General features: G+C 44.5%; 1 protein-coding gene and 8 non-coding genes across 9 annotated transcripts; 1 reads left to right on the top strand and 8 right to left on the bottom strand.

Annotated features, from left to right (window-relative positions):
• The first annotated feature begins 1,970 nt into the window (after window positions 1-1,970).
• On the top strand, window positions 1,971-3,558 carry SIC (hydroxyproline-rich glycoprotein family protein). The gene has a single exon (XM_087321862.1). It carries the CDS (start codon window positions 2,112-2,114, stop codon window positions 3,378-3,380), a length of 1,269 nt encoding a protein of 422 aa, XP_087177988.1. The 5' UTR covers window positions 1,971-2,111; the 3' UTR covers window positions 3,381-3,558.
• A 5,956-nt stretch (window positions 3,559-9,514) lies between these two features.
• TRNAK-CUU (transfer RNA lysine (anticodon CUU)) lies at window positions 9,515-9,587 on the bottom strand. Its single transcript has one exon. It is a non-coding gene; the product is annotated as a tRNA-Lys (tRNA).
• Window positions 9,588-10,176: 589 nt separating this feature from the next.
• Window positions 10,177-10,249, bottom strand: TRNAK-CUU (transfer RNA lysine (anticodon CUU)). Its single transcript has one exon. It is a non-coding gene; the product is annotated as a tRNA-Lys (tRNA).
• A 502-nt stretch (window positions 10,250-10,751) lies between these two features.
• Window positions 10,752-10,824, bottom strand: TRNAK-CUU (transfer RNA lysine (anticodon CUU)). Its single transcript has one exon. It is a non-coding gene; the product is annotated as a tRNA-Lys (tRNA).
• Window positions 10,825-11,326: 502 nt separating this feature from the next.
• Window positions 11,327-11,399, bottom strand: TRNAK-CUU (transfer RNA lysine (anticodon CUU)). The gene has a single exon. It is a non-coding gene; the product is annotated as a tRNA-Lys (tRNA).
• Window positions 11,400-11,988: 589 nt separating this feature from the next.
• TRNAK-CUU (transfer RNA lysine (anticodon CUU)) lies at window positions 11,989-12,061 on the bottom strand. The gene has a single exon. It is a non-coding gene; the product is annotated as a tRNA-Lys (tRNA).
• A 1,826-nt stretch (window positions 12,062-13,887) lies between these two features.
• Window positions 13,888-13,960, bottom strand: TRNAK-CUU (transfer RNA lysine (anticodon CUU)). The gene has a single exon. It is a non-coding gene; the product is annotated as a tRNA-Lys (tRNA).
• A 501-nt stretch (window positions 13,961-14,461) lies between these two features.
• On the bottom strand, window positions 14,462-14,534 carry TRNAK-CUU (transfer RNA lysine (anticodon CUU)). Its single transcript has one exon. It is a non-coding gene; the product is annotated as a tRNA-Lys (tRNA).
• A 589-nt stretch (window positions 14,535-15,123) lies between these two features.
• TRNAK-CUU (transfer RNA lysine (anticodon CUU)) lies at window positions 15,124-15,196 on the bottom strand. The gene has a single exon. It is a non-coding gene; the product is annotated as a tRNA-Lys (tRNA).
• Window positions 15,197-23,641: the final 8,445 nt, after the last annotated feature.

The following is a 23,641-nucleotide window of genomic DNA, read 5'->3' as shown; positions in this document are numbered from 1 at the left end:
GCTGGAGCAAAAAGCAAGACCAAAAACTCGTAATGGCCATAGCGCGTACAAAATGCCGTTTTAGGAACATTCTCCTCACTTACCCAAATTTGATGGTAGCCCATATAAACATCAAGTTTTGAAAAGTAGTGAGGTCCCTGGAGACAGTCAATCAAATCATCTACTCGGGGCAAGGTACATGAATTCTTGATCGTCACTTTATTCAAACATATGTATTTAACACACATATGCCATGTGGCCTCTTTCTTTTTTACCAAGGGAACAAATGCACCCCATGGAGATTTACTATAACATATATAACCCATTCGTAAATATTCCTTGAGTTGTTTCGATGCCTCATCTTCTTCGGATCAACGTAATTGATATGGAGGTATGCTTATTGGTGCAACCCCAGGTAAAAGATATATATGATGGTCTATACTACGTTTAGGAGGTAACCCATGTGGTAGTTCATTTGGAAAAACATCACGAAAATCATTTAAGATTTCATCGAGTAGTTGTTGTTCAAAATAAGATAAATGATCCATGAACTATTGTCATGTATAATTACAGAGTCATGCAAGCAAAACCCACAGTGGGTTCATAAGAAAATGAATATACATTTGCGAAAGGTACATGGAATTAGTACAATTAGTCTAAGAGGGTTGAAGATAGAGGAAGAGGAGCAAATGACATCAGGAGACTCTGGTACCTCATACTCAAGCAATTATGAAAGGGAAATGTCAATAAAACGGTTTTTTTAATGTTGAACTTAAATGCAATAGTTCTCGCCAATCGTATAAGAGAAAGTTGAGGATGAGAGCACTTAACCAATTCAATTAAATGCCTGAACCACTTTGACCATACACGGAGTAAGAATTTGTTGCCCAGTTCAAACGTAACGAAATGGCATTATACGACTCAACAAAAGACCAACACATGGAGAAGCTCAAATTAAAGATTGTGAGTAAAGCGATTCTTGCATAAATGTGTTTAACAAGATTGGTGGCATTCGAAATGTGTGGCTTTACTAATATGTTGATTCCAATCTTTGTAATTTCAATGTAAGGTTCACCAGTTGGGGAAATCTGAAATGATGCAAGATGCTTATGCACTCTGCAATCTAGGGAAAGTGGCCCAAGTCCAACCATAATTGCCTGGTCTAAATGGATCTCCAACCTAACAACCATGTATCTTAATAGTTCAAGATAAATGGATGTCGGGCTTGTGTGAGCCATTGACGAGCTATAGTAGGAGGATGGTGTGGAGTCACTTGTGTTTGGAAGATTCTATTGCACAAGTTTGGTAGATTATTCAACTATGGGCATGTTCACACTACTAATCTTGTGGAAAGACAATGGCAGTTTATCAAGTACATTTCCTTTAGAGGAAGAATGAACTGGTTTATTACCGATCTTGTGCATGTCTTAATTGGGGGATAATGAAACTAGCACTTGTATCGGAGGCACATGAAAATGCAAGAAATATGTGAGAGTGATAGATTCGAGCCACAAACAAATTTGAGCATTGTTACTCGTGTTAATCATGTTACCCTTGATAGAGCCCAAGTTACTCGGGTTAGCCAAAACAGAGCTAGATTATCAATGACAATACAAAGGGTAGATTTGGGATATCAGTGACAATAGAGGAAGCAGAATTGAGATATCAATGACAGTAGAAGGGGCAAAGCCAGGTTATTAGTGACAAAGGTTGGTCAAAGTCGGGGCAAATTTCTTTGGTTGAAGATCAGACTGTGTAGATCGCACGCACCATGCACTGTTCGTGGCCGTGATTCCCTAACAATGCCTCTTTATGATTTGGTACCAAATAATCACGAGTGTATGTATGTATGTATGGATGGATGGATTGATGTATATATGTATGTATGGATTGATGTATATATGTATGTATGGATTGATGTATATATGTATGTATGTATGTATGTATGTATGTATGTATGTATGTATGTATGTACATGAGGTATTTATTCTTCCTAAACACAAAACCGCCATTATTTTTTCTGATCTTCCTGTTCTCAACATCCCCGCTACCAGAGAACACGAAGCCCTAACCCTAACTCTAACCCTAACCAAACCATAGAGAGAACATGTGGAGGAAACCCTAACAGAACTATGGAAGAAAACTCAGAGGCGAGGAGAGCAAGACTGAGAGCATTGCGAGAGGACGCATCATCAAACACTAACAAATCTGAAGAGGAAAAAGAAGCCGACGAAGCAGCAGGCCATCTTCCTTCTGCGGCGGGTCTACTAATTGATTCTTTGTCTTCTCCTCTGACGCCCGCAAATAGGGTTGGATTCTATACAGACCCGCTAGCTGCCTTTACCGTGTCATCGCAGAAGAAGAAGAAGAAGCTGATGCCATCTGTGACCAATCCTTACCCTTACTCTGCCCCGAATCCTGACTATAGACCCAGTTGGCAGAACAATTCTCCTTCTTACCCTAACCTTGATCCTAACACTAACTTTGACCCTAACCCTAAGTTCGGGATTCACCCTAACCTTAGCGATAGATCTAGCTTTAGCCCTAGCCCTAGCTTTAACCCTAGCCCTAGCCACAACCATAACCCTAACTATAACCCTAGCCCTAACCATAACCTGAATCATAGCCCTAATCCCAACTTTAACCCTATTCATATCCCTAACCATTGCCACAGCCCGACATTTAGCCCTAGACCGTATCCTAACTCTAATCTGAATTCCCAGGGTTCTTCAGAAGGCTATAATATGAAGAACCAGAGTTCCACACCGGGGTTAACTGAACCTAGGCCTAATCATGGAAAATTTAATCCATACGATTTGGGAACTTCGGATTCGTCCAGTTATCAACCGCCCAGGTCCATACCTGGCCCTCCACACTCGCCATATGGATCAGCCACTGTTTCCCCATCCAGTAGCCCCTTAACCAATGCTAATAAATGTAATCAGAGTGGTGGTTTTGTTAATTCTAATGTTAACAATTGGCGTCAGACCAATAGTGGGCATGATAGTAGAAGGTTTCAGAGTAATTTGAAGCCGAACATGGGTCGAGGACGAGGAGACCACAGGTCGTTCGGGCGAGGAGGGGGTGGACGGGGATCCCGGATACCCCAGAGTGTCTCTGCCAACATGAACCCTGAGCTTTTTGCTAAACCTTCCATGGTTATGGACCCTTGGAAGGACCTTGTCCCTGTGTGCCTCGAACCTGTCCTAGGTCCAGAACCCTCCCGTGATTGGTTACCCAAATCCATTGTGATAAACAACAAGAAGCTCAATCCTTCTTCTAATAATGAGAAACCTCCTCTACCCGTCTCGGTGGCAGCTTTCGGGAACTCTGGTGATGGCCCGAGCTTAGCTGATAGCCTCACAGCTTCATTGTCGGAGGCAGTGTATGAAGATGAGTGAAGACTTATATACGTCTTTTAAAGAGAAGAAGATTGTTTGATTCAATTTGAGGCCATTTAGTAGCTGTATGTGTAGTTATTTATATGGATTGTTGTGCTTGTAGACAAGAGATTTCAGTAATGATGCTCTGAGATGGCCCATTTTGATGATACATGGAGTCCAGATTTTTTCATGTCTCTATATGCCTTAATATTTTTCTGAATTTTCTGAATTTTATGGAAGGCAAATGGTCTTTGATCATTTTTTATTGTGACAAGAGTTTTGTTTGGTCATTCTTGATTGTCAGGGCGATCGAAGCTGTGTTTTGGTTTCGAATGTTCTAAAACACTCAACGAGTGCTGCTTCCTGTGGTGTAATGGCTATGGCTATAGCCGAGGTAGGATATAGGACTAGTTGTGAGAATTCTTAAAGTCATAGGTCAAGGATGTCTATGATAAGTCAATAGCTCAAGGATGACTATGATAAGGATCAAATGGGGAGGAAATGACCACCATTAGGATAGATAGTTACCATCTTTATTCTGATGTTGGAGCACTCATCCCTGATATTGCTGTACCATAACAGTCAGGGAGGAAATTCACCAGTAGTTGGGTCGCAAAGTTAAAGAAGGGGCTTTCGTGGCGTCCAGTTTAGAGAGCAATTCGGTGGTGATAAATGTATAGGGCATATGTATGGTTCATGCAAGTCAAACACCTCATCTAGGGAAGTGAATGTTGGGCGATGCGAATTTTTGAGCTTATGAGTGGCTATGATGTTGCACAACAATATAAAGGTATAATAATAGGGAATGTCATTCCACTACTTGCTTATACGATCATAAGCTTTTGTAACTTCATTTGTTTAAACTATGGCTCTCTGTCTTTGTTACATACTTCTAATGGTGATACAACCATTGTGTGCATTGTCTTTAAGATTTTGTTGGTTCGGTTGTAGATGTAAGGAGTCGCAAAAGAACCAACACAATCGGTTCTCGATTGTGACTAAGATTACCAAAATTCATTGCCTTCACTTATCTTTCTCTGACTCAACCACACCCCTCTCTGGAACATACCACTACAGCTGTATTGGATAGTTTATTACATTTCTTTGAAGCTCACCATCCTTAACGCCCCCGCCACCCAACCAACCCCCCAATTCCTCTTCACATCCTTCAACCACCTCTCTACCATTGGCATATCTCTCATTATTGTGCCCCACATTTCTTGGTTCTTGGTTTTGGCAAAAATGCATAGTCAATGTTGGTGTGAACTAAGTCGTTTAGAAGCAACAATTCGGATTGTAGAAAACCAACAATTGTTGAAATGGAAGAGAGAAAGACTAGGGCCAACATTGTAATGGGCTATAAAGTCAATATCTATAAACCTTTATATCTGTAAAGAAATGGAAAGTGTAGGTGATCTCGTGCAACGGAAGGAAATTGTTTGTGTGTGTGTGTGTGTGTGTGTGAGAGAGAGAGAGAGAGAGAGAGAGTGAACTTAGAGATAGAGAACAAGAAGTTGTATTAGCAAGAAACGGTTACAACCAAACATACATCCAATTGTTTACTAGGTTACAAAAGAGTTGGTTTAAATACCAACTAACTTAGGGCAACTATCCCTTTCTACTATTTACAAAACTACCATGAACCTAGTGTGTCCATTGCCAATGTGAAAGCCATTACATTGAGGAAGTTGGGTTTGACTCTCAACACACCCCTTGAAAAACAACTTTCGGTCGCCAGAAAGTTGTCTTGTTGTTTGGTTCGTTTTGGCATTTTGAATTCCTTGGCTTTGCGTCCGAATGATCAGTCGAGTGGGCTTCGACTGGTCAATTGATATATACTCTCCTTCATCTGACTACTTTGTGCTCTTTATTCAACTAGCCTGTCTACTCTTTTGATTGTTAAGTTCGGCTTCGTGCTTCAACTCCCCTTGGTTGGTTGTGTTGCTACTTCGACTACTCCTTTGGTCGACTTCGATCGATTGGTCAGCTGCTAGCGACTATTGCGTTGTACTTGTCGGCTTCGTCGGTTGTGGTGTACTCCCCCTCATGTTTGGCAATGTGGCTATCGTTAGGCCAAGATCTGATATGAATTGCTTGAGCTGGTCGATTCCTAAGGCTTTTGTGAAGATGTCGACTACCTGAAGGTTCGTGCTAATGCGTTGAAGGTTGGCATCTCCAGCCTGAACGCACTCTCGGATGAACCGATAGTGCACTTCAATATGCTTCATGTGCTCGTGGAACATCGGATTTTGAGCCAGATGAATACTGTTCATGTTGTCGCAGTAAAGGGGAATCAAATCCTTGATGGGAACACCCACATCCTTCAATATTCTCTTCAGCCAAACGCCTTCACATGTTGCGACGTCCGCGCCCTTATGCTCGGCTTCTGTGCTCGACAGTGCAACTGTCGTTTACTTTTTGCTGCTCCAAGAGATAGCTCTGTTACCGAGGGAGAAGACAAATGCTGAGGTCAATCATTTGTCAGCCTTCTACTTGGCCCAATTTGTGACACAGAAATGATGCTCGGCCACAACCGAGTCTTAAAACAACGAATGGAAGAGAGCACACAGAATGTTAACATGGAAAACCCTAAATGGGAAAAACCACGGGAGCCCACAGACTCCGACTATCACTATGAGGGGATGAATACAATGTGAGACTTAGTGGCAACGACCTCGAGCTCTATGTCTTCGCCAACCGGCGGTTACAATAGAAGCTAGTTATGTATCTCTCTCTCTCGCTTTCACACTCTGTGTACAACGATGATACAACAACTACTACACCATATTCACATAAAGTGATTGACCTAAGTCTTATTTATACTTATATGAATTTTGGGCTATTTATAAATATAACCTCAATAGGCTAACCATGAAACATATAAATACACATATGTCCTTCTATCCGGTTTGCACTAGATCCATCCGGATTCATTTGATCCAGTTTCCAGGTCTCATCCGGAACCCTTTCGGATCCGGTTCCTTCATCCGACTCGTCTGATCCAGCTCCTCCGGTTCTCATCTAGATCCCATCCAGAGGGACCGAATTACAAACAAACTCTCGCTTCACTCCGGCATGGGATTTCTCGTTAATCCGATCCGTTTCCGGCACGTGTCCAGTTTGTCAGCTGACAACACCTTGGTTAGCATATCTGATCCGTTCTCCTTCATGTGGATCTTCATCCGCATGAAATCTTGATCTTCTACTCTCTCCCGGATCTAGTGATACCTCTGCTGGATGTGCTTCATTCGGGAATGGTAGGCCGCATTCTTCGCAAGGTGGATGACACTTTGACTGTCGCAATAGAGCCGGAATTTCTTCTGCCAGATCCCTAGCTCTCCGATGAAGTCCTTCATCTAGATTATCTCCTTGCTGGCTTCCACAGCTGCCATGTACTCCGCTTCCGTTGTCGACAGTGCAATGGACTTCTGCAGCCTCGACTGCCATGATACAACTCCTGCATAAGTCATGACATATCCGGATGTAGACCGGCTGGTATCCGCATCAGCCGACATATCGTGAATCCGTCAAGTTGGGGTTTACCGGAGTCAAACCGAAGGCACATACTCGAGGTGCCTTTCAGATACCGGAGTATCCACTTGACCGCGTTCTAGTGCTCTCTTCCCGGATTGCTCATGAACCGGCTGACTACTCTGACAACATATGCAATATCCGGCTGGGTGCACACCATTGCGTTCATTAAACTTCCGACGGCAGAGGCATATGGTAACTTTGTCATCTCCGACTTCTCGGCCTTTGTCTTCGGGCTCTACTTTTCGGTCAACTTGCAATTTGCTAGAAGTGTCGATCCGACCGGTTTCGCCTCCGACATGTTGAACCTTTGAAGCACCTTTATCACGTACTTCTCTTGTGACAACCACAACATCTTCTTTGACTGGTCCCGGATTATGTGCATCCCTAATATTTGTCTTGCCGGACCCAAATCTTTCATTGAGAAAGTCCGGTTCAGGGCCTTCTTGAGCATTCGGATCTTGATTCGGTCTCGTCCGATGATCAACATGTCGTCGACATATAGCAGGAGTATCAGGAAGTCGCCTCCATCAAATTTCTTCACGAACACGCAGTGGTCAGCTTGTGTCTTGTGGTACCCATGGTCGGTCATGAAGAAGTCAAACTTCCGGTACCATTTCCGGGGGGCTTGCTTCAATCCATATAAACTCTTCTTCAGCCGGCACACCAGTTGCTCCTTCCCTTTCTTCTCAAATCCTTCCGGTTCATGCATGTAGATCTCTTCTTGGAGGTCGCCATGTAGGAATGCCGTCTTCACGTCCAATTGCTCTACCTCGAGGTCCATGCTTGCCGCCATGCTCAATACCATCCGGATGGATGTCATCTTTACTACCGTGGCGAAGATCTCGTCGAAATCCACTCCTTTCTTCTGTTGGAACCCCTTCACCACGATCTAGGCTTTGTACCTTGGTGGATTTTCGGCGCCTCCCGGTTTCAGTTTGTACACCCACTTGTTCTGGAGTGCCCTCTTTCCTTTCGGCAACTCCGTCAGTTCGTATGTGTGGTTCTCATGCAGGGAATCCATCTCTTTCAAACTATTTTTAGCTGCCCCACTTTTCTCCTTTTACCTATCTCCATGTCTCCTACTTTTAGTTTGAATTCTTCTTGAGATCTTGGTTCATGTTCTTGCACTCGAAATATGAATGCTCCATAACTTATATAGTACGACGGCCCGATGTCTTCTCTACGTGACACTTTGACTCATACATCTAGATTCGATGGACATACAGTAGGGCATGAATGCCGCTGACCATGGGACTCAAACCCATGACCGCAAGGTTAAGAGCCATGCGCTCTTCCACCTGAGCTAGGACGGGTGGATATCTTCTTTTCTTGACACTTCCACTCATACATCTAGATTGCGTGGAGATCTACCATGGCATGACTACAGCCGACCATGGGGATCCATCCCATGACCACAATGTTAAGAGGCTTGGCCCGTTAGATGTGTTCGTGCTCGAGCCAATGACCACAAGGTTAAGAGCCTTGCCTTCTTCCATATAGAAAGCAAGTATAGAGAAACAATATGTGATGAGAAGAGGAAGAGAAAAGAATGCTATAGAGAAAAAATATGTGATGAGAAGAGGAAGAGCAAAGAATGCTATGATATTATATTATGGAGATATTCCAAACTAGATAAAGATCAAATGACACTACAAAACTAAAGAACTATTTGATTTCCTATCTCACAAACTCCTAGAACCCCTTTCTGCATGTCCTTCTTTTTCTCCTATTCTTCTTCGCACCTCTTTCTACTTTCTCTCCTCCTTTCTTCCATACAACCTCTTCTCACTTCTTATAATCTTCTTATTCTTCCTCTTTCCTCTACTTTTCACGCTATTTTTACAAGTTTTTCATGTCCTATATTTCGCTATGAGACATCGACCTTCTCATCGTCATATCTCCTTGACCAGATCTCCAAATTTAGATATGTAAAATTCTAAACATTGTTTTGTTCACGATGTGTTCACGATTCTAAACCCAAGGCCACAAGGTTAAGAGCCTTGCAATCTTCCATCTGAGCTACGACGGTTGGATATCTTCTTTACATGGCACTTTCATTCATACACCTTGATTACGTGGAGATATACCATGGCATGACTACCGTCGACCAATGAGATCCAACCCATGACCACAAAGTTAAGAGCCTTGTGCTCTTCCCTCTGAGCTATGCCAGGTAGATGCGTTGGTGCTCGACCCAACGACCACAAGATTAAGAGTTTTGGCTTGTTCCATATTGAAAGCGAGTATAGAGAAAAAAATTGCAATGAGTAGAGGAAGAGAAACGAATGCTATGATATTATATTATGGAGATAATACAAACTCGATAAATGTCAAGTAGCACTACAAAACTAAAGAACTATTTGATTTCCTATCTCGCAAACTCCTAGAAATCCATTCTCCATCTCCTTCTATTTCTCGTATTCTTCTTCGCACCTCTTTCTACTTTCTCTCCTCCTTCCTTCTATCTAACCTCTTCTCACTTTCTTATGATCTTATTCTTCCTCTTTCTTCTTTTTCTCATGCTATTTTTACAAGTTTTTCATCCCCGCTTTACCTCCTTTAACCTTTCTTCTGCTTTTAGTAGATTCGATGGACATCTATCAAGAGGACATGAATTCCGCCAACCATGGGGCTCGAACCCATGACCACAAGGTTAAGAGCCTTGCGCTCTTCCAACTGAGCTAGGCCGGTTGGATATCTTCTTTACATGACACTTTCATTCCTATATAAATTGTGTGGAGATCTACCATGGCATGATTACCGCCGACCAAGGGAATCCAACCCATGAACACAAAGTTAAAGAGCCTTGCGCCCCTCCCTCTGAGCTAAACCGGCTAGATGTGTTGGTGCTCGAACCAGCGGTCACGAGCGAGTATAGTTTTGGCTTGCTCCATATTGAAAGCCAGTATAGAGAAAAAAATTGCAATGAGTAGAGGAAGAGAAACAAATGCTATAATATTATATTATGGAGATAATACAAACTAGATAAAATTCAAATAGTATTTCAAAACTACAGAACTATTTCATTTCCTATCTCGCAAACTCCTAGAAATCCTTTCTTCATCTACTTTTTTCTCCTATTCTTCTTCGCACCACTTTCTTCTTTCTCTCCTCCTGCCTTCTATCCAACGTCTTCTCACTTCTTATGATCTTCTAATTCTTCCTCTTTCCTCTCTTTTTGATGCTATTTTTACAAGTTTTTCATCCCCGCTTTATCTCCTTAAACCTTATTTTTGCTTTTAGTAGATTCAATGGACATCTATCAAGAGGGCATGAATTCCGCCGACCATGGGGCTCGAACCCATGACCACAAGGTTAAGAGCCTTGCGCTCTTCCATCTGAGCTAGGCCGGCTAGATATCTTCTTTACATGACACTTTCATTCCTATATAAACTGTGCGGAGATCTACCATGGCATGATTACCGCCGACCAAGGGAATCTAACCCATGAACACAAAGTTAAAGAGCCTTGCGCTCTTCCCTCTGAGCTAAGCCGGCTAGATGTATTGGTGCTCGAACCAGCGGTCAAGAGCGAGTATAGTTTTGGCTTGCTCCATATTGAAAGCGAGTATAGAGAAAAAAATTGCAATGAGTAGAGGAAGAGAAAAAAATGCTATGATATTATAATATGGAGATAATACAAACTAGATAGAATTCAAATAACATTTCAAAACTAAAGAACTATTTGATTTCCTATCTCGCAAACTCCTAGAAATCCTTTCCTCATCTACATTTTTCTCCTATTCTTCTTCGCACCACTTTCTACATTCTCTCCTCCTGCCTTCTATCTATCTCCTTTAACCTTTCTTCTGTTTTTAGTAGATTCGATGGACATCTATCAAGAGGGCATGAATTCCGCCGACCATGGGGCTCGAACCCATGACCACAAGGTTAAGAGCCTTGCGCTCTTCCATCTGAGCTAGGCCGGCTAGATATCTTCTTTACATGACACTTTCATTCCTATATAAACTGTGCGGAGATATACCATTGCATGATTACCGCCGACCAATGGAATCTAACCCATGAACACAAAGTTAAAGAGCCTTGCGCTCTTTTCCCTCTGAGCTAAGCCGGCTAGATGTGTTGGTGCTCGAACCAGCGGTCACAAGCGAGTATAGTTTTGGCTTGCTTCATATTGAAAGCGAGTATAGAGAAAAAAATTGCAATGAGTAGAGGAAGAGAAAAAAATGCTATGATATTATATTATGGAGATAATACAAACTAGATAAAATTCAAATAGCATTTCAAAACTAAAGAACTATTTGATTTCCTATCACGAAACTCCTAGAAATCCTTTCTTCATCTACATTTTTCTCCTATTCTTCTTCGCACCACTTTCTACTTTCTCTCCTCCTGCCTTCTATCTATCTCCTTTAACCTTTCTTCTGCTTTTAGTAGATTCGATGGACATCTATCAAGAGGGCATGATTCCGCCGACCATGGGGCTCGAACCCATGACCACAAGGTTAAGAGCCTTGCGCTCTTCCATCTGAGCTAGGCCGGCTGGATATCTTCTTTACATGACACTTTCATTCCTATATAAACTGTGCGGAGATCTACCATGGCATGAATCCCGCTGATCAAGGGAATCCAACCCATGAACACAAAGTTAAAGAACCTTGCACTCTTCCCTCTGAGCTAAGCCGGCTAGATGTGTTGGTGCTCGAACCAGCGGTCACGAGCGAGTACAGTCTTGGCTTGCTTCATATTGAAAGCGAGTATAGAGAAAAAAATTGCCATGAGTAGAGGAAGAGAAAAAAATGCTATGATATTATATTATGGAGATAATACAAACTAGATAAAATTCAAATAGCATTTCAAAACTAAAGAACTATTTGATTTCCTATCTCGAAAACTCCTAGAAATCCTTTCTTCATCTACTTTTTTCTCCTATTCTTCTTCGCACCACTTTCTTCTTTCTCTCCTCCCGCCTTCTATCCAAGGTCTTGTCACTTCTGATGATCTTCTTATTCTTCCTCTTTCCTCTCTTTTTGATGCTATTTTTACAAGTTTTTCATCCCCGCTTTATCTCCTTTAAACTTGTTTCTGCTTTTAGTAGATTCGATGGACATCTATCAAGAGGGTATGAATTCCGCCAACCATGGGGCTCGAACCCATGACCACAAGGTTAAGAGCCTTGCGCTCTTCCATCTGAGCTAGGCCGGCTAGATATCTTCTTTACATGACACTTTCATTCCTATATAAACTGTGCGGAGATCTACCATGGAATGATTACCGCCGACCAAGGGAATCCAACCCATGAACACAAAGTTAAAGAGCCTTGCGCTCTTCCCTCTGAGCTAAGCCGGCTAGATGTGTTGGTGGTCGAACCAATGGTCACGAGCGAGTATATATTTGGCTTGCTCCATATTGAAAGTGAGTATAGAGAAAAAATTTGCAATGAGTAGAGGAAGAGAAAAAAATGCTATGATATTATATTATGGAGATACTACAAACTAGATAGAATTCAAATAGCATTTCAAAACTAAAGAACTATTTGATTTCCTATCTCGCAAACTCCTAGAAATCCTTTCCTCATCTACTTTTTTCTCCTATTCTTCTTCGCACCAGTTTCTACTTTCTCTCCTCCTGCCTTCTATCTATCTCCTTTAACCTTTCTTCTGCTTTTAGTAGATTAGATGGACATCTATAAGGAGGGCATGAATTCCGCCGACCATGGTGCTGGAACCCATGACCACAAGGTTAAGAGCCTTGCGCTCTTCCATCTAAGCTAGGCCGGCTAGATGTCTTCTTTACATGACACTTTCATTCCTATATAAACTGTGCGGAGATCTACCATGCAATGATTACCGCCGACCAAGGGAATCCAACCCATGAACACAAAGTTAAAGAGCCTTGCGCTCTTCCCTCTGAGCTAAGCCGGCTAGATGTGTTGGTGCTCGAACCAACGGTCACGAGCGATTATATATTTGGCTTGCTCCATATTCAAAGCGAGTATAGAGAAAAAAATTGCAATGAGTAGAGGAAGAGAAAAAAATGCTATGATATTATATTATGGAGATAATACAAACTAGATAAAATTCAAATAGCATTTCAAAACAAAAGAACTATTTGATTTCCTACCTCGCAAACTTCTAGAAATCCTTTCTTCATCTACTTTTTTCTCCTATTCTTCTTCGCACCACTTTCTACTTTCTCTCCTCCTGCCTTCTATCCAAGGTCTTGTCACTTCTTATGATCTTCTTATTCTTCCTCTTTCCTCTCTTTTTGATGCTATTTTTACAAGTTTTTCATCCTCGCTTTATCTCCTTTAACCTTGTTTCTGCTTTTAGTAGATTCGATGGACATCGATCAAGAGGGTATGAATTCCGCCGACCATGGGGCTCTTACCCATGACCACAAGGTTAAGAGCCTTGCGCTCTTCCATCTGAACTAGGCCGGCTAGATATCTTCTTTACATGACACTTTCATTCCTATATAAACTGTGCGGAGATCTACCATGCAATGATTACCGCCGACCAAGGGAATCCAACCCATGAACACAAAGTTAAAGAGCCTTGCGCTCTCCCCTCTGAGCTAAGCCGGCTAGATGTGTTGGTGCTCGAACCAACGGTCACGAGCGAGTATATATTTGGCTTGCTCCATATTCAAAGCGAGTATAGAGAAAAAAATTGCAATGAGTAGAGGAAGAGAAAAAAATGCTATGATATTATATTATGGAGATAATACAAACTAGATAAAATTCAAATAGCATTTCAAAACTAAAGAACTATTTGATTTCCTACCTCGCAAACTTCTAGAAATCCTTTCTTCATCTACTTTTTTCTCCTATTCTTCTTCGCACCACTTTCTACTTTCTCTCCTCCCGCCTTCTATCCAAGGTCTTGTCACTTCTTATGATCTTCTTATTCTTCCTCTTTCCTCTCTTTTTGATGCTATTTTTACAAGTTTTTCATCCCCGCTTTATCTCCTTTAACCTTGTTTCTGCTTTTAGTAGATTCGATGGACATCTATCAAGAGGGTATGAATTCCGCCGACCATGGGGCTCGAACCCATGACCACAAGGTTAAGAGCCTTGCGCTCTTCCATCTGAGCTAGGCCGGCTAGATATCTTCTGTACATGACACTTTCATTCCTATATAAACTGTGCGGAGATCTACCATGCAATGATTACCGCCGACCAAGGGAATCAAACCCATGAACACAAAGTTAAAGAGCCTTGCGCTCTTCCCTCTGAGCTAAGCCGGCTAGATGTGTTGGTGCTCGAACCAACAGTCACGAGCGAGTATATATTTGGCTTGCTCCATATTGAAAGCGAGTATAGAGAAAAAATTTGCAATGAGTAGAGGAAGAGAAAAAAATGTTATGATATTATATTATGGACATAATACAAACTAGATAAAATTCAAATAGCATTTCAAAACTTAAGAACTATTTGATTTCCTATCTCGCAAACTCCTAGAAACCTTTCCTCATCTACTTTTTTCTCCTATTCTTCTTCACACCACTTTCTACTTTCTCTCCTCCTGTCTTCTATCTATCTCCTTTAATCTTTCTTCTGCTTTTAGTAGATTCGATGGACATCTATCAAGAGGGCATGAATTCCGCCGACCATGGGGCTCGAACCCATGACCACAAGGTTAAGAGCCTTGCGCTCTTCCATCTGAGCTAGGCCGGTTGGATATCTTCTTTACATGACACTTTCATTCCTATATAAACTGTGCGGAGATCTACCATGGCATGATTACCGCCGACCAAGGGAATCCAACCCATGAACACAAAGTTAAAGAGCCTTGCGCTCTTCCCTCTGAGATAAGCCGGCTAGATGTGTTGGTGCTCGAACCAGCGGTCACGAGCGAGTATAGTTTTGGCTTGCTTCATATTGAAAGCGAGTATAGAGAAAAAAATTGCAATGAGTAGAGGAAGAGAAAAAAATGCTATGATATTATATTATGGAGATAATACAAACTAGATAAAATTCAAATAGCATTTCAAAACAAAAGAACTATTTGATTTCCTATCTCGCAAACTCCTAGAAATCCTTTCTTCATCTACTTTTTTCTCCTATTCTTCTTCGCACCACTTTCTTCTTTCTCTGCTCCTGCCTTCTATCCAACGTCTTGTCACTTCTTATGATCTTCTAATTCTTCCTCTTTCCTCTCTTTCTGATGCTATTTTTACAAGTTTTTCATCCCCGCTTTATCTCCTTTAACCTTTCTTCTGCGTTTAATAGATTCGATGGAGATCTTTCAAGAAGGCATGAATTCCGCCGACCATGGGGCTCGAACCCATGACCACAAGGTTAAGAGCCTTGCGCTCTTCCATCTGAGCTAGGCTGTCTGGATTCTTCTTTACATGACACTTTCATTCATACATATATATTGTGCGGAGATCTACCATGGCATGACTACCGCTAACCATGGGGATCCAACCCATGACCACAAAGTTAAGAGCCTTGTGCTCTTCCCTCTAAGCTATGCCGGCTAAATGTGTTGGTGCTCGATCCAATGAACAAGATTAAGAGTTTTGGTTAGTTGCATATCGAAAGCGAGTATAGAGAAATTTTTTGCAATGAATAGAGGAAGAGGAAAGAATGCTATGATATTATATTATGGAGATAAGACAAACTAGATAAAGTTCAAATAACACTACAAAATTAAAGAACTATTTGATTTGCTATCTCGCAAACTCCTAGAAATCCTTTCTTCATCTCCTTAAACCCTAGACCCTAAACCAGTCGGAAAGGGAAGTCTAGAATGGGAAACGGGGGGATAATAAATAATAACTGGGAGCTGATTAGTTATAATGTGACAATATAGAATTATTATGATTTTGAGAAGTGTTGAGTGGCAAGCTCAATTGGAGCCGGATCAGCCGGATAAGCCTGAGCCCTGTGAGCGAGACGGATCGGTGAGCTGGTGAGCACCCGGTGAGCTAGGGAGCCGGTGAGCCAGATCCATCAATAACCGGAAGCCTAGTAGCAGCTAGATTACTAGGGAGTTATTACTCTCGTAGTTAGTGTCAGGCGCTCGAGTGAGCTTTGAGGTACACCGTACTTTTGTTAGTTCGTATGGACTTGTATAAAAGTGTTCGTTGAACACATACTATGTACAGAGCGTTGATATAATTTTTGAATAAAGATTCTTGTTCTCTCTGTCTCTCCTGCGTACTGTTAAGCTCTCCATTAAACCTGTTCTCTGTTCTCTGTTTTCTGTTTTTATTGCTTCCGCACGCTATTTGTTTTTACATGGTATCAGAGCGTGGGGGTTGAGAACCTCTATAACCGACATAGCTTGAAAGGAAAACTTTCGTAAAGAACAGGAAAAGAAAAATGGATAGAGGAATGGCTAGCTCGCTCATGGTGGAGAAGCTCGACAGAACCAACTACGCATCTTGGTCTTACAAGATGCACCAGTACCTGCTTGGGGATGGGTATTGGAGCTATGTCGACAGAGCTAACGACATAGCACCTGATACGACAAACAAGGACTTCCTGGTGTGGGAACAATCGGCAAGTAGCCACGTCCGAGATGCCGGGACGCCGAAAGAGGCTTGGGGAAACCTGAAGAAGGTGTTCGTCGCAAGCACCACAGCCCGGAAGCTGCAACTCCAACAAGAGTTAAGCAATGTTCGACAGAAGGACATGTCGGTGACTGATTACACGGTCCGAATCAAAGAGATCTGTGACTCGCTTACCTCTATCAACATCACGATAGAGGAAGACGAAATGGTACAGGTCTGTCTTGGGGGCCTGGCGTCTAAGTTCCGAGCTTTCTAGACAGCAGTATGTATGAGGGAGAATACGCCGTCATTTTTCGACTTACAGTTGATGCTCCTTGTAGAGGAGAACCACGCCGGTGCGTCAACAAGTGCACCCACCGACAGTCGGATGCTATACATAGAGGCGTGGTGGACGAGGTGGGTCGGCAAGCAATGGAGGCGGCCGGCAAGGGCAAGACCGACGACATAGAGACCGTGCCGACAACAGTTCCGGGACTTCCACAAGCAAGGGGAGTCAAGGCGGCGCCGGAAGCCAGCAAGAAAAATCTGCCACGGAATGCTGGTACTACAGTAAAAAGGGCCACAAAGAAAGTGAGCGTTGGAAGAAGTGCATCGATTCGGATAGATCTGGATCCAGCAAAACAGTTTAGGAGAACCGACAAAGCTCGCACTACGCACAAGGATTGAGAGGATCCGGAACTGGGAAGACCAGTAAGGAGCCGACCTTGATGATGAAGCATGAGGCAAACTCGATGAAGAAGACCACTTACAAATCGAAGGAAGTGTGGTACGTTGATTCCAGTGCGTCAAATCACATGATGAGCCACAAAGAGTGGAAACCGGAACAACCGGGAGTTGTCGAAACCGGAGACGACACTCCTCACCCAATCGTGCATGTCGGAGAAGTTCCCCTGAGCCACGTCGGATAGAGGGGGAAGCTGATGAACATATTACACATTCTGACTATCATGAAGAACTTGGTATTGGTCAGACAGATCGTCGACCAGGGAATGCAAGTGCAGTTTACGCACCTCGGGTGCTTCATCGAGGAGGAGGGCGAGATTATCGCGCAAGGGCGCAGAGATGGGAGGATGTTCATCCTCGACACCAATGACGTTGGCACCGTCTTGTTCGCCAAAGGACAGAAGGTCGAATCGGACATCGACCTATGGCACAAGCGGATTGGCCACGTCAATTACTGGCGACTTCAAGACCTGCAAACGAAACAAGTTGTTTTCGGTTTGCCGAAGTTTAGTGGCCGGAAGGCCCAAGTATGTGAAGCCTGCCAACTCGGGAAGCAACACCGGCTTCCATTCCCCGCCGAACAAAACCGTAGCCGTAAAAGCTCGATCTTAGTCATTCGGATGTATGGGGACCAGCACAGAACGCGAGTCTTGGTTGGAGTTGATACTTCGTCTCCTTCATCGACGACTATAGTCGACACACATGGATCTACCTCATTGAGCGGAAGAGCGAAGTCTTCGACTGTTTCCAAAACGTCCAGAGCATGGTGGAACGGGAATCAGAGAGGAAAATCAAGTGCCTGCGGTCAGATGGCGGAAAATAATATTTTTCCGGCCAATTCAATAGTTATTTGCAGCAAACAGGAATTCGGAGAGAGTTCAATTGCAGATACACACCGGAGCAAAATAGTGTGGCCGAAAGGAAGAACCGGTCGCTTGTTGACGCGGGAAGGGCAATGTTGGAAGAGAAGAGCATGCCCCATTTCGGGTGCAAGCCGAATTTGAGACACCTTCGGATTTTTGGCAGCATAGCATATGTGCACGTGCCGGATGAGAAGCGGAGGAAGCATAGCATATGTGACTGTTATACCGGCGTGGTATAACCGAAGAGCTGGTCGGTTACACAACTGCTGACTGGGCTAGCGATGCATCAGATCACCGATCAACCTTCGGTTATATGTTTTCCCTAGGTAGCGTGGAGCAGCAAAAAGCAGCCAACAATTGCTCTATCGAGCACTAAGGCTGAGTATCGGGGCGCTACCATTGCCACCTGTGAAGCCATTTGGCTTCGATGATTGTTGCAAGACCCACGGATCGGGGTACCGACCCCGATTCTAATCTACTGCGACAACATAAGCAGCATGCAGCTCGCCAAGAACCCCGTATTCCATGCTCGCACAAAGCACATCGAAGTGCACTATCACTTCGTGCGTGAGTGTGTCCTGAGCGGTGAGGTCGAACTTTGGTATGTTCACACGGATCGGCAAGTTGCCGACATCTTCACCAAACCACTCGGATCGGACAAGTTGCAGCACTTCACCGAAATGCTTGGTGTTCAGCATCTCGACGTGCCACACTTGAGGGAGAGAACGGACAAAGACACCGGAACGGGAAAAGGCAAAGAAACTGCCGCTTGCGCCGGTGAGGGAAGAACCGATGAAGGGAGAGTCAAGAAGAAGAAAGGATCCGAGTCGACAAAGGAAGTTGACACATCCAAACAAGTCGGAACAAGCGGCAATGATAGTAGAGTCAAGAAGGATCTAGCCGACCGGAAGAAGAAGGCCAAGACCCGGACATGGTCCGATGTGGTGAAGGGCCTGGAACTAGAAGAAGAATCGGGAGCAACCGATTCGGACAAGAGCTGGAACGAATCGGAGACAGTCGATTCGGCTCAACAGACAGATTCAGAAGAACTGGATCAATTCAAGGCCAAGAGGACGAGAAGGCAGCGAAAGTCGACGCCAACACGAAGGAATCGGCGAACCGGCACGCACCGAAGTCACAACAGTGAGGGAGTTGAATTGGGCCTGTTGAGCAAACAAGACGACCGAGAAGGTCGAGGTGTGCAGAACAAGAGGGGTCAGGGAAAATAGAACCGGACCGGACGAGGAGCGCGAGCAAGGCGGAGTGACGCCAGAAGCAGCCGGGCAGAAGGACCGATTGCCACAGACGTTGACACTACGACCGGACCTCAAGTTGAGCTTAAGGGGGAGTGTTGAGCAGCAAGCTCAATTAGAGCCGGATTGGCTGGATAAGCCTGAGCTGGTGAGTGAGACGGATCGGTGAGCCGGTGAGCGAGACGAATCAGTGAGACGGTGAGCACCCGGTGAGCAAAGAGCCGGTGAGTTGGGGAGCCAGTGAGCCGGATCCATCAGTAACCGGAAGCCTAGTAGCAGCTAGACTACTAGGGAGTTATTACTCTCGTAGTTAGTGTCAGGCGCTCAAGTGAGCATTGAAGTACACTGTACTTCTGTCAGTACGTATGGACTTGTATAAAAGTGTTCGCTGAACACATACTATGTACAGAGCGTTGATATAATTTTTGAATAGAGATTCTTGTTCTCTCTGTCTCTCCCGCGTACTGTTAAGCTCTCCATTAAACCTGTTCTCTGTTCTCTGTTTTATGTTTTTATTGCTTCCGCACGCTTTTTGTTTTTACAAGAAGCAAAGGACGGACCCGGAGTCAGTATACCGATCCGGATCCAGACCGGTTCGTAGCCAGTTGCCGGTTGGCACCGGTTTGTACCTAAAGCCGGAGACCTATAAAACGGCCTAGTTAGATTGTTATCGCTAGCAGATAATTAATGGATTGTTGTTGTTCTGTATTTAATCATTGTTAATTACCGTTCTGTGCTAAGTGTAATTTATCCTACGCGTGTATTGTGACTAATGATCTTGCCGCTTAATAACCAATTAGGGTTCCATTAATAGTCGGTCTAACTTTATCTCACCGCAAAACCCTTTGGTGAAGTGTCTCAAAGGGACACCCTGTGTTAGGCCATTGTCCAGCCCTAGCGATAACACAGTTTTTGGTGACCACGATTCCTGCACAAACGCAACGAACAACGGCGGGCATGGATGACTAGACCAACAAACGACCCGGTTATGGAGCGAGCAAGAAGACTTGCCGAACGATTGCGAAAGTGAGAGGCTTTCCAACAGGCGGCAGAAGAGATCCGTGCGGATCACTCATTTTCCAAAGTAATCCGGCGAGTGGCCGCAGAGTCACTTCGCGGGCAACCGAATTCCCAACCGGACGAAGGAAGCAGCCTGAGCAGTCTTTGGGATGCGGAATCCATTATGCAGGCACTAGTGACAGAGGGAGGCGATTCGGAACCATTCTCGGCCTTAGAATCGTATTCGGACGGTGAATGCAACGCCCATTCGAATTACCGTAGCAGCCAAAATACCCCAGATGGACCGGAGGACGAGCAGTCGGATACCTTGCCGACACCAGAACCAGAGTTAACGGAATTGGAAGCCCCAGACCGGCAAGTGGTGGACCAACTTCCGATACCGCCACGTGCAACATCGAAAGAAGAGGAGGAAAGAACTCTGACACCGAAAGAAGAGGAGGAAAGAACTCTGACACCGAAAGAAGAGGAGGAAAGACCTCCGACACCGAAAGAAGAGGAGGAAAGACCTTAGACACCGAAAGAAGCGGAGGGGAGACCTCCGACACTGAACGATGACATGACGCTCCAATATCCCAAGTACTGGGATGATCCGGACGTAGAAGCGCATGTCTATGCATTTCTGCAAACATGGGAAGCAAACCATGTTTCGCAACGCTTGACTGCCGCCGAAGCAGAACGCTCGAAGATGGCAGAGTTTGGCATGACCTTGGAAGGACCAGCATCGCGATGGCACTTGATGCACACTCCCGGTACCATCACAACGTTTGAAGACCTAAAAACCAGATTTTTACAGTTCTTCAATAAGGAGGTGGATCAACGGGAAATGGTCAGCCTATTCTACACCATACGGTAGGAACCTACGGAAACCATTCAACAATTCGTAATCCGATTCCAGCGAATGCACAATCAGCTCAATCGGACACCACCGGAGGCAGAGGCTAAAGCAATATTCCTAGCAGCACTCCAGGAACCCCTGCATACGGTGTGTGCAGTGATTGATTTCCGCACCAGCACGATCATCAACCAAGTCATAGAAAGGGTTAGGGAGATGGAGAAAACAAGCTCGTGGCTAACAATGGGGGCAGTTTAGCATACATTACCGACAAAGGACGACTTACGTTTTCAGCAAGCTATACAATGTACGACTTGTCTCAATGCCGAGCACTCGGCAATAGAGTGTACCATGCGGACACAGTGCATGTTATGCCATTCCAGGACGCACACAATGGACCGATGCGAATATAACTTGTTGAACCGGTAAGCGGCATCGCTAAGGCAAATCGAACACCGGAGCAACTGGGAGGAGGAAGAAGAACGTTGGCGGTGGGATGAGCGTTATCGACTAATGCAAGATACCCGGAACAACGACCGAAAGGACGCTCACGACCGAGACCGGTAGGATAGCTACCGGGATTACAACGGTGAACGATATGAGTGATACAACCGGGATCACTCCCCCGGTTACAACCAACGGAGGGAGGATCAAGGCAACTATGAAAACCGGCCCTGACAGGGTTACCAGAACAAAAAACGCTTTAACAAAAAATGGAACGCTAGAAAGGAGGACTACTAGTGGCAGCCGGACAAGGGCACGCCAAGTACCCAACCGGACCAAGGCCAAGCACCCAACCGACCACCAATAGGACCTCAACCGGGTACCGGAGCGAACGCCGAATCTAGCAATACCCGAAAAGTGTACTGCTACTATTGCCGGCAAGAAGGAAATTACAGTAATCAATGTCCGGTTAAAAGCTACAAGAAAAGACCAGCCGTAAATATGGTGGTAGCAGAAGTAGTCGACATACAACAAGTCACCACCAGGGCAAAAGGCAAAACAACAGAGTGGGAAACACAGGAGGCAATCCGAAAGCAAGCCACCAAGTGCGTGAAGAAGGCAAATGAGCAAAATGTGGCTGAGCTTGAACAACAAAAGGAGAAACTAGAAGGGGCCACCGACACGATTCAGCCGGAAAACCCAACATGGCAAGCGTTACAAGAATGTTAGATTACGCTGGCATTGGGTCGGTTATTACAACTAGTGCCCTGGTTTACGGAAGGGCTGAAATCAGGAATGAACACATCAATTCCGTTGCCGGCTCCTACGTTCTTCTCAAATCCGGAAGAAAGGCCAGCAATGGTAGACACGAATAGTCCATCAATCACCGCCATCGTCAAAGGATCAGAACTACCAGGAACGATTGTGGACGGAGGATCGAGCGTGAACATGATTAGTCTACAGACTTGTAATACCCTGGGAATCCAGGAATGGGAGCCTTGCCCATTTTGGCTCGGGATGGCGGATACAAGTTCGGTAATGACGTTTAATTCGCGGAATAATCTCCGGCAACAACCGAAGGGTAAATCACTTGATACAATCGAACATAGAAGAAATGGGAATGGAGGTAAGTGCACGAACAAACAAAAGAGAATACACAGGATATTAACGTGGAAAAGCCTGAGAGGGAAAAACCACGGGAGTCCACAGACTCCAAACTATCACTATGTAAAGTAATACAATAGGGAGCATAGAGGCAACGACCTCTTGCTCACAATCTTCGCCTCGCAACGGTTCCAACAGAGACACAATCTTTGTATGTCGCTCTCTCTCTCTCTCTCTTACGCACTGTACAGAGGTTACACCAAACAACACACACATTAAGTTTGCCCTAGGTAATATTTATACTAATATGACTTTCGGGCTATTTACAAATATAGCCCCAGTGGGCTCTCTGGAACATATTTACATATATGTCCCTTCCATCCAATGAGAGGTTCTCACCGGGCCTGCAACATCCGGTTCTCACCGGGTCTTCCGTTGCCGGGTATGCCACATCAGGATTCTTCTCAACACGGTTCTTCTCACTTCCCATCCGGAGGGACCTGTTTCCTAACAAACTCCCCCTTCACTCTGGCATGGGATGTCTTACTAGTCCGATCCGCTTCGGACATGCATCCAACTTGTCGGGTATCAATACTTTGGTCACCATATCTGACCCGTTCTCGGCCGTGTGGATCTTCATCAGCGCCAACTCTCGATCTTCTACTCGCTCCCGGATCCAGTGATACCTACGCTGGATGTGCCTCGTCCTGGAATGGTACGCAACGTTCTTAGCAAGGTGGATGGCACTTTGACTGCCGCAATACAGCCGGTATTCATCTTGCCGGATACCGAGCTCTCCGATGAAGTCCTTCATCCATAATATTTCCTTGCCGGTTTCAACAGCCGCCATGTACTCCGCCTCCGTGGTTGACAATGCAACCGTCTTCTGCAACCTCGACTGCCACGAAACTGCTGCCCCTACATATGTCATTACATACCCGGATGTAGACCGGCTGGTATCCACATCAGCCGACATACCCGAATCGGTAAAACCGTCAAGTTGAGTTTTACCGGAGCCGAATCG

The sequence above is a fragment of the Azolla caroliniana genome, unplaced genomic scaffold (assembly GCF_043228905.1).
Source record: "Azolla caroliniana isolate FFs.n. ecotype wild unplaced genomic scaffold, voAzoCaro1.0.p SCAF_6, whole genome shotgun sequence".
NCBI lineage: Eukaryota > Viridiplantae > Streptophyta > Polypodiopsida > Salviniales > Salviniaceae > Azolla > Azolla caroliniana.
Note: the sequence above shows the minus strand (reverse complement) of the source record. Positions and strands in the feature narration are given on the sequence as shown.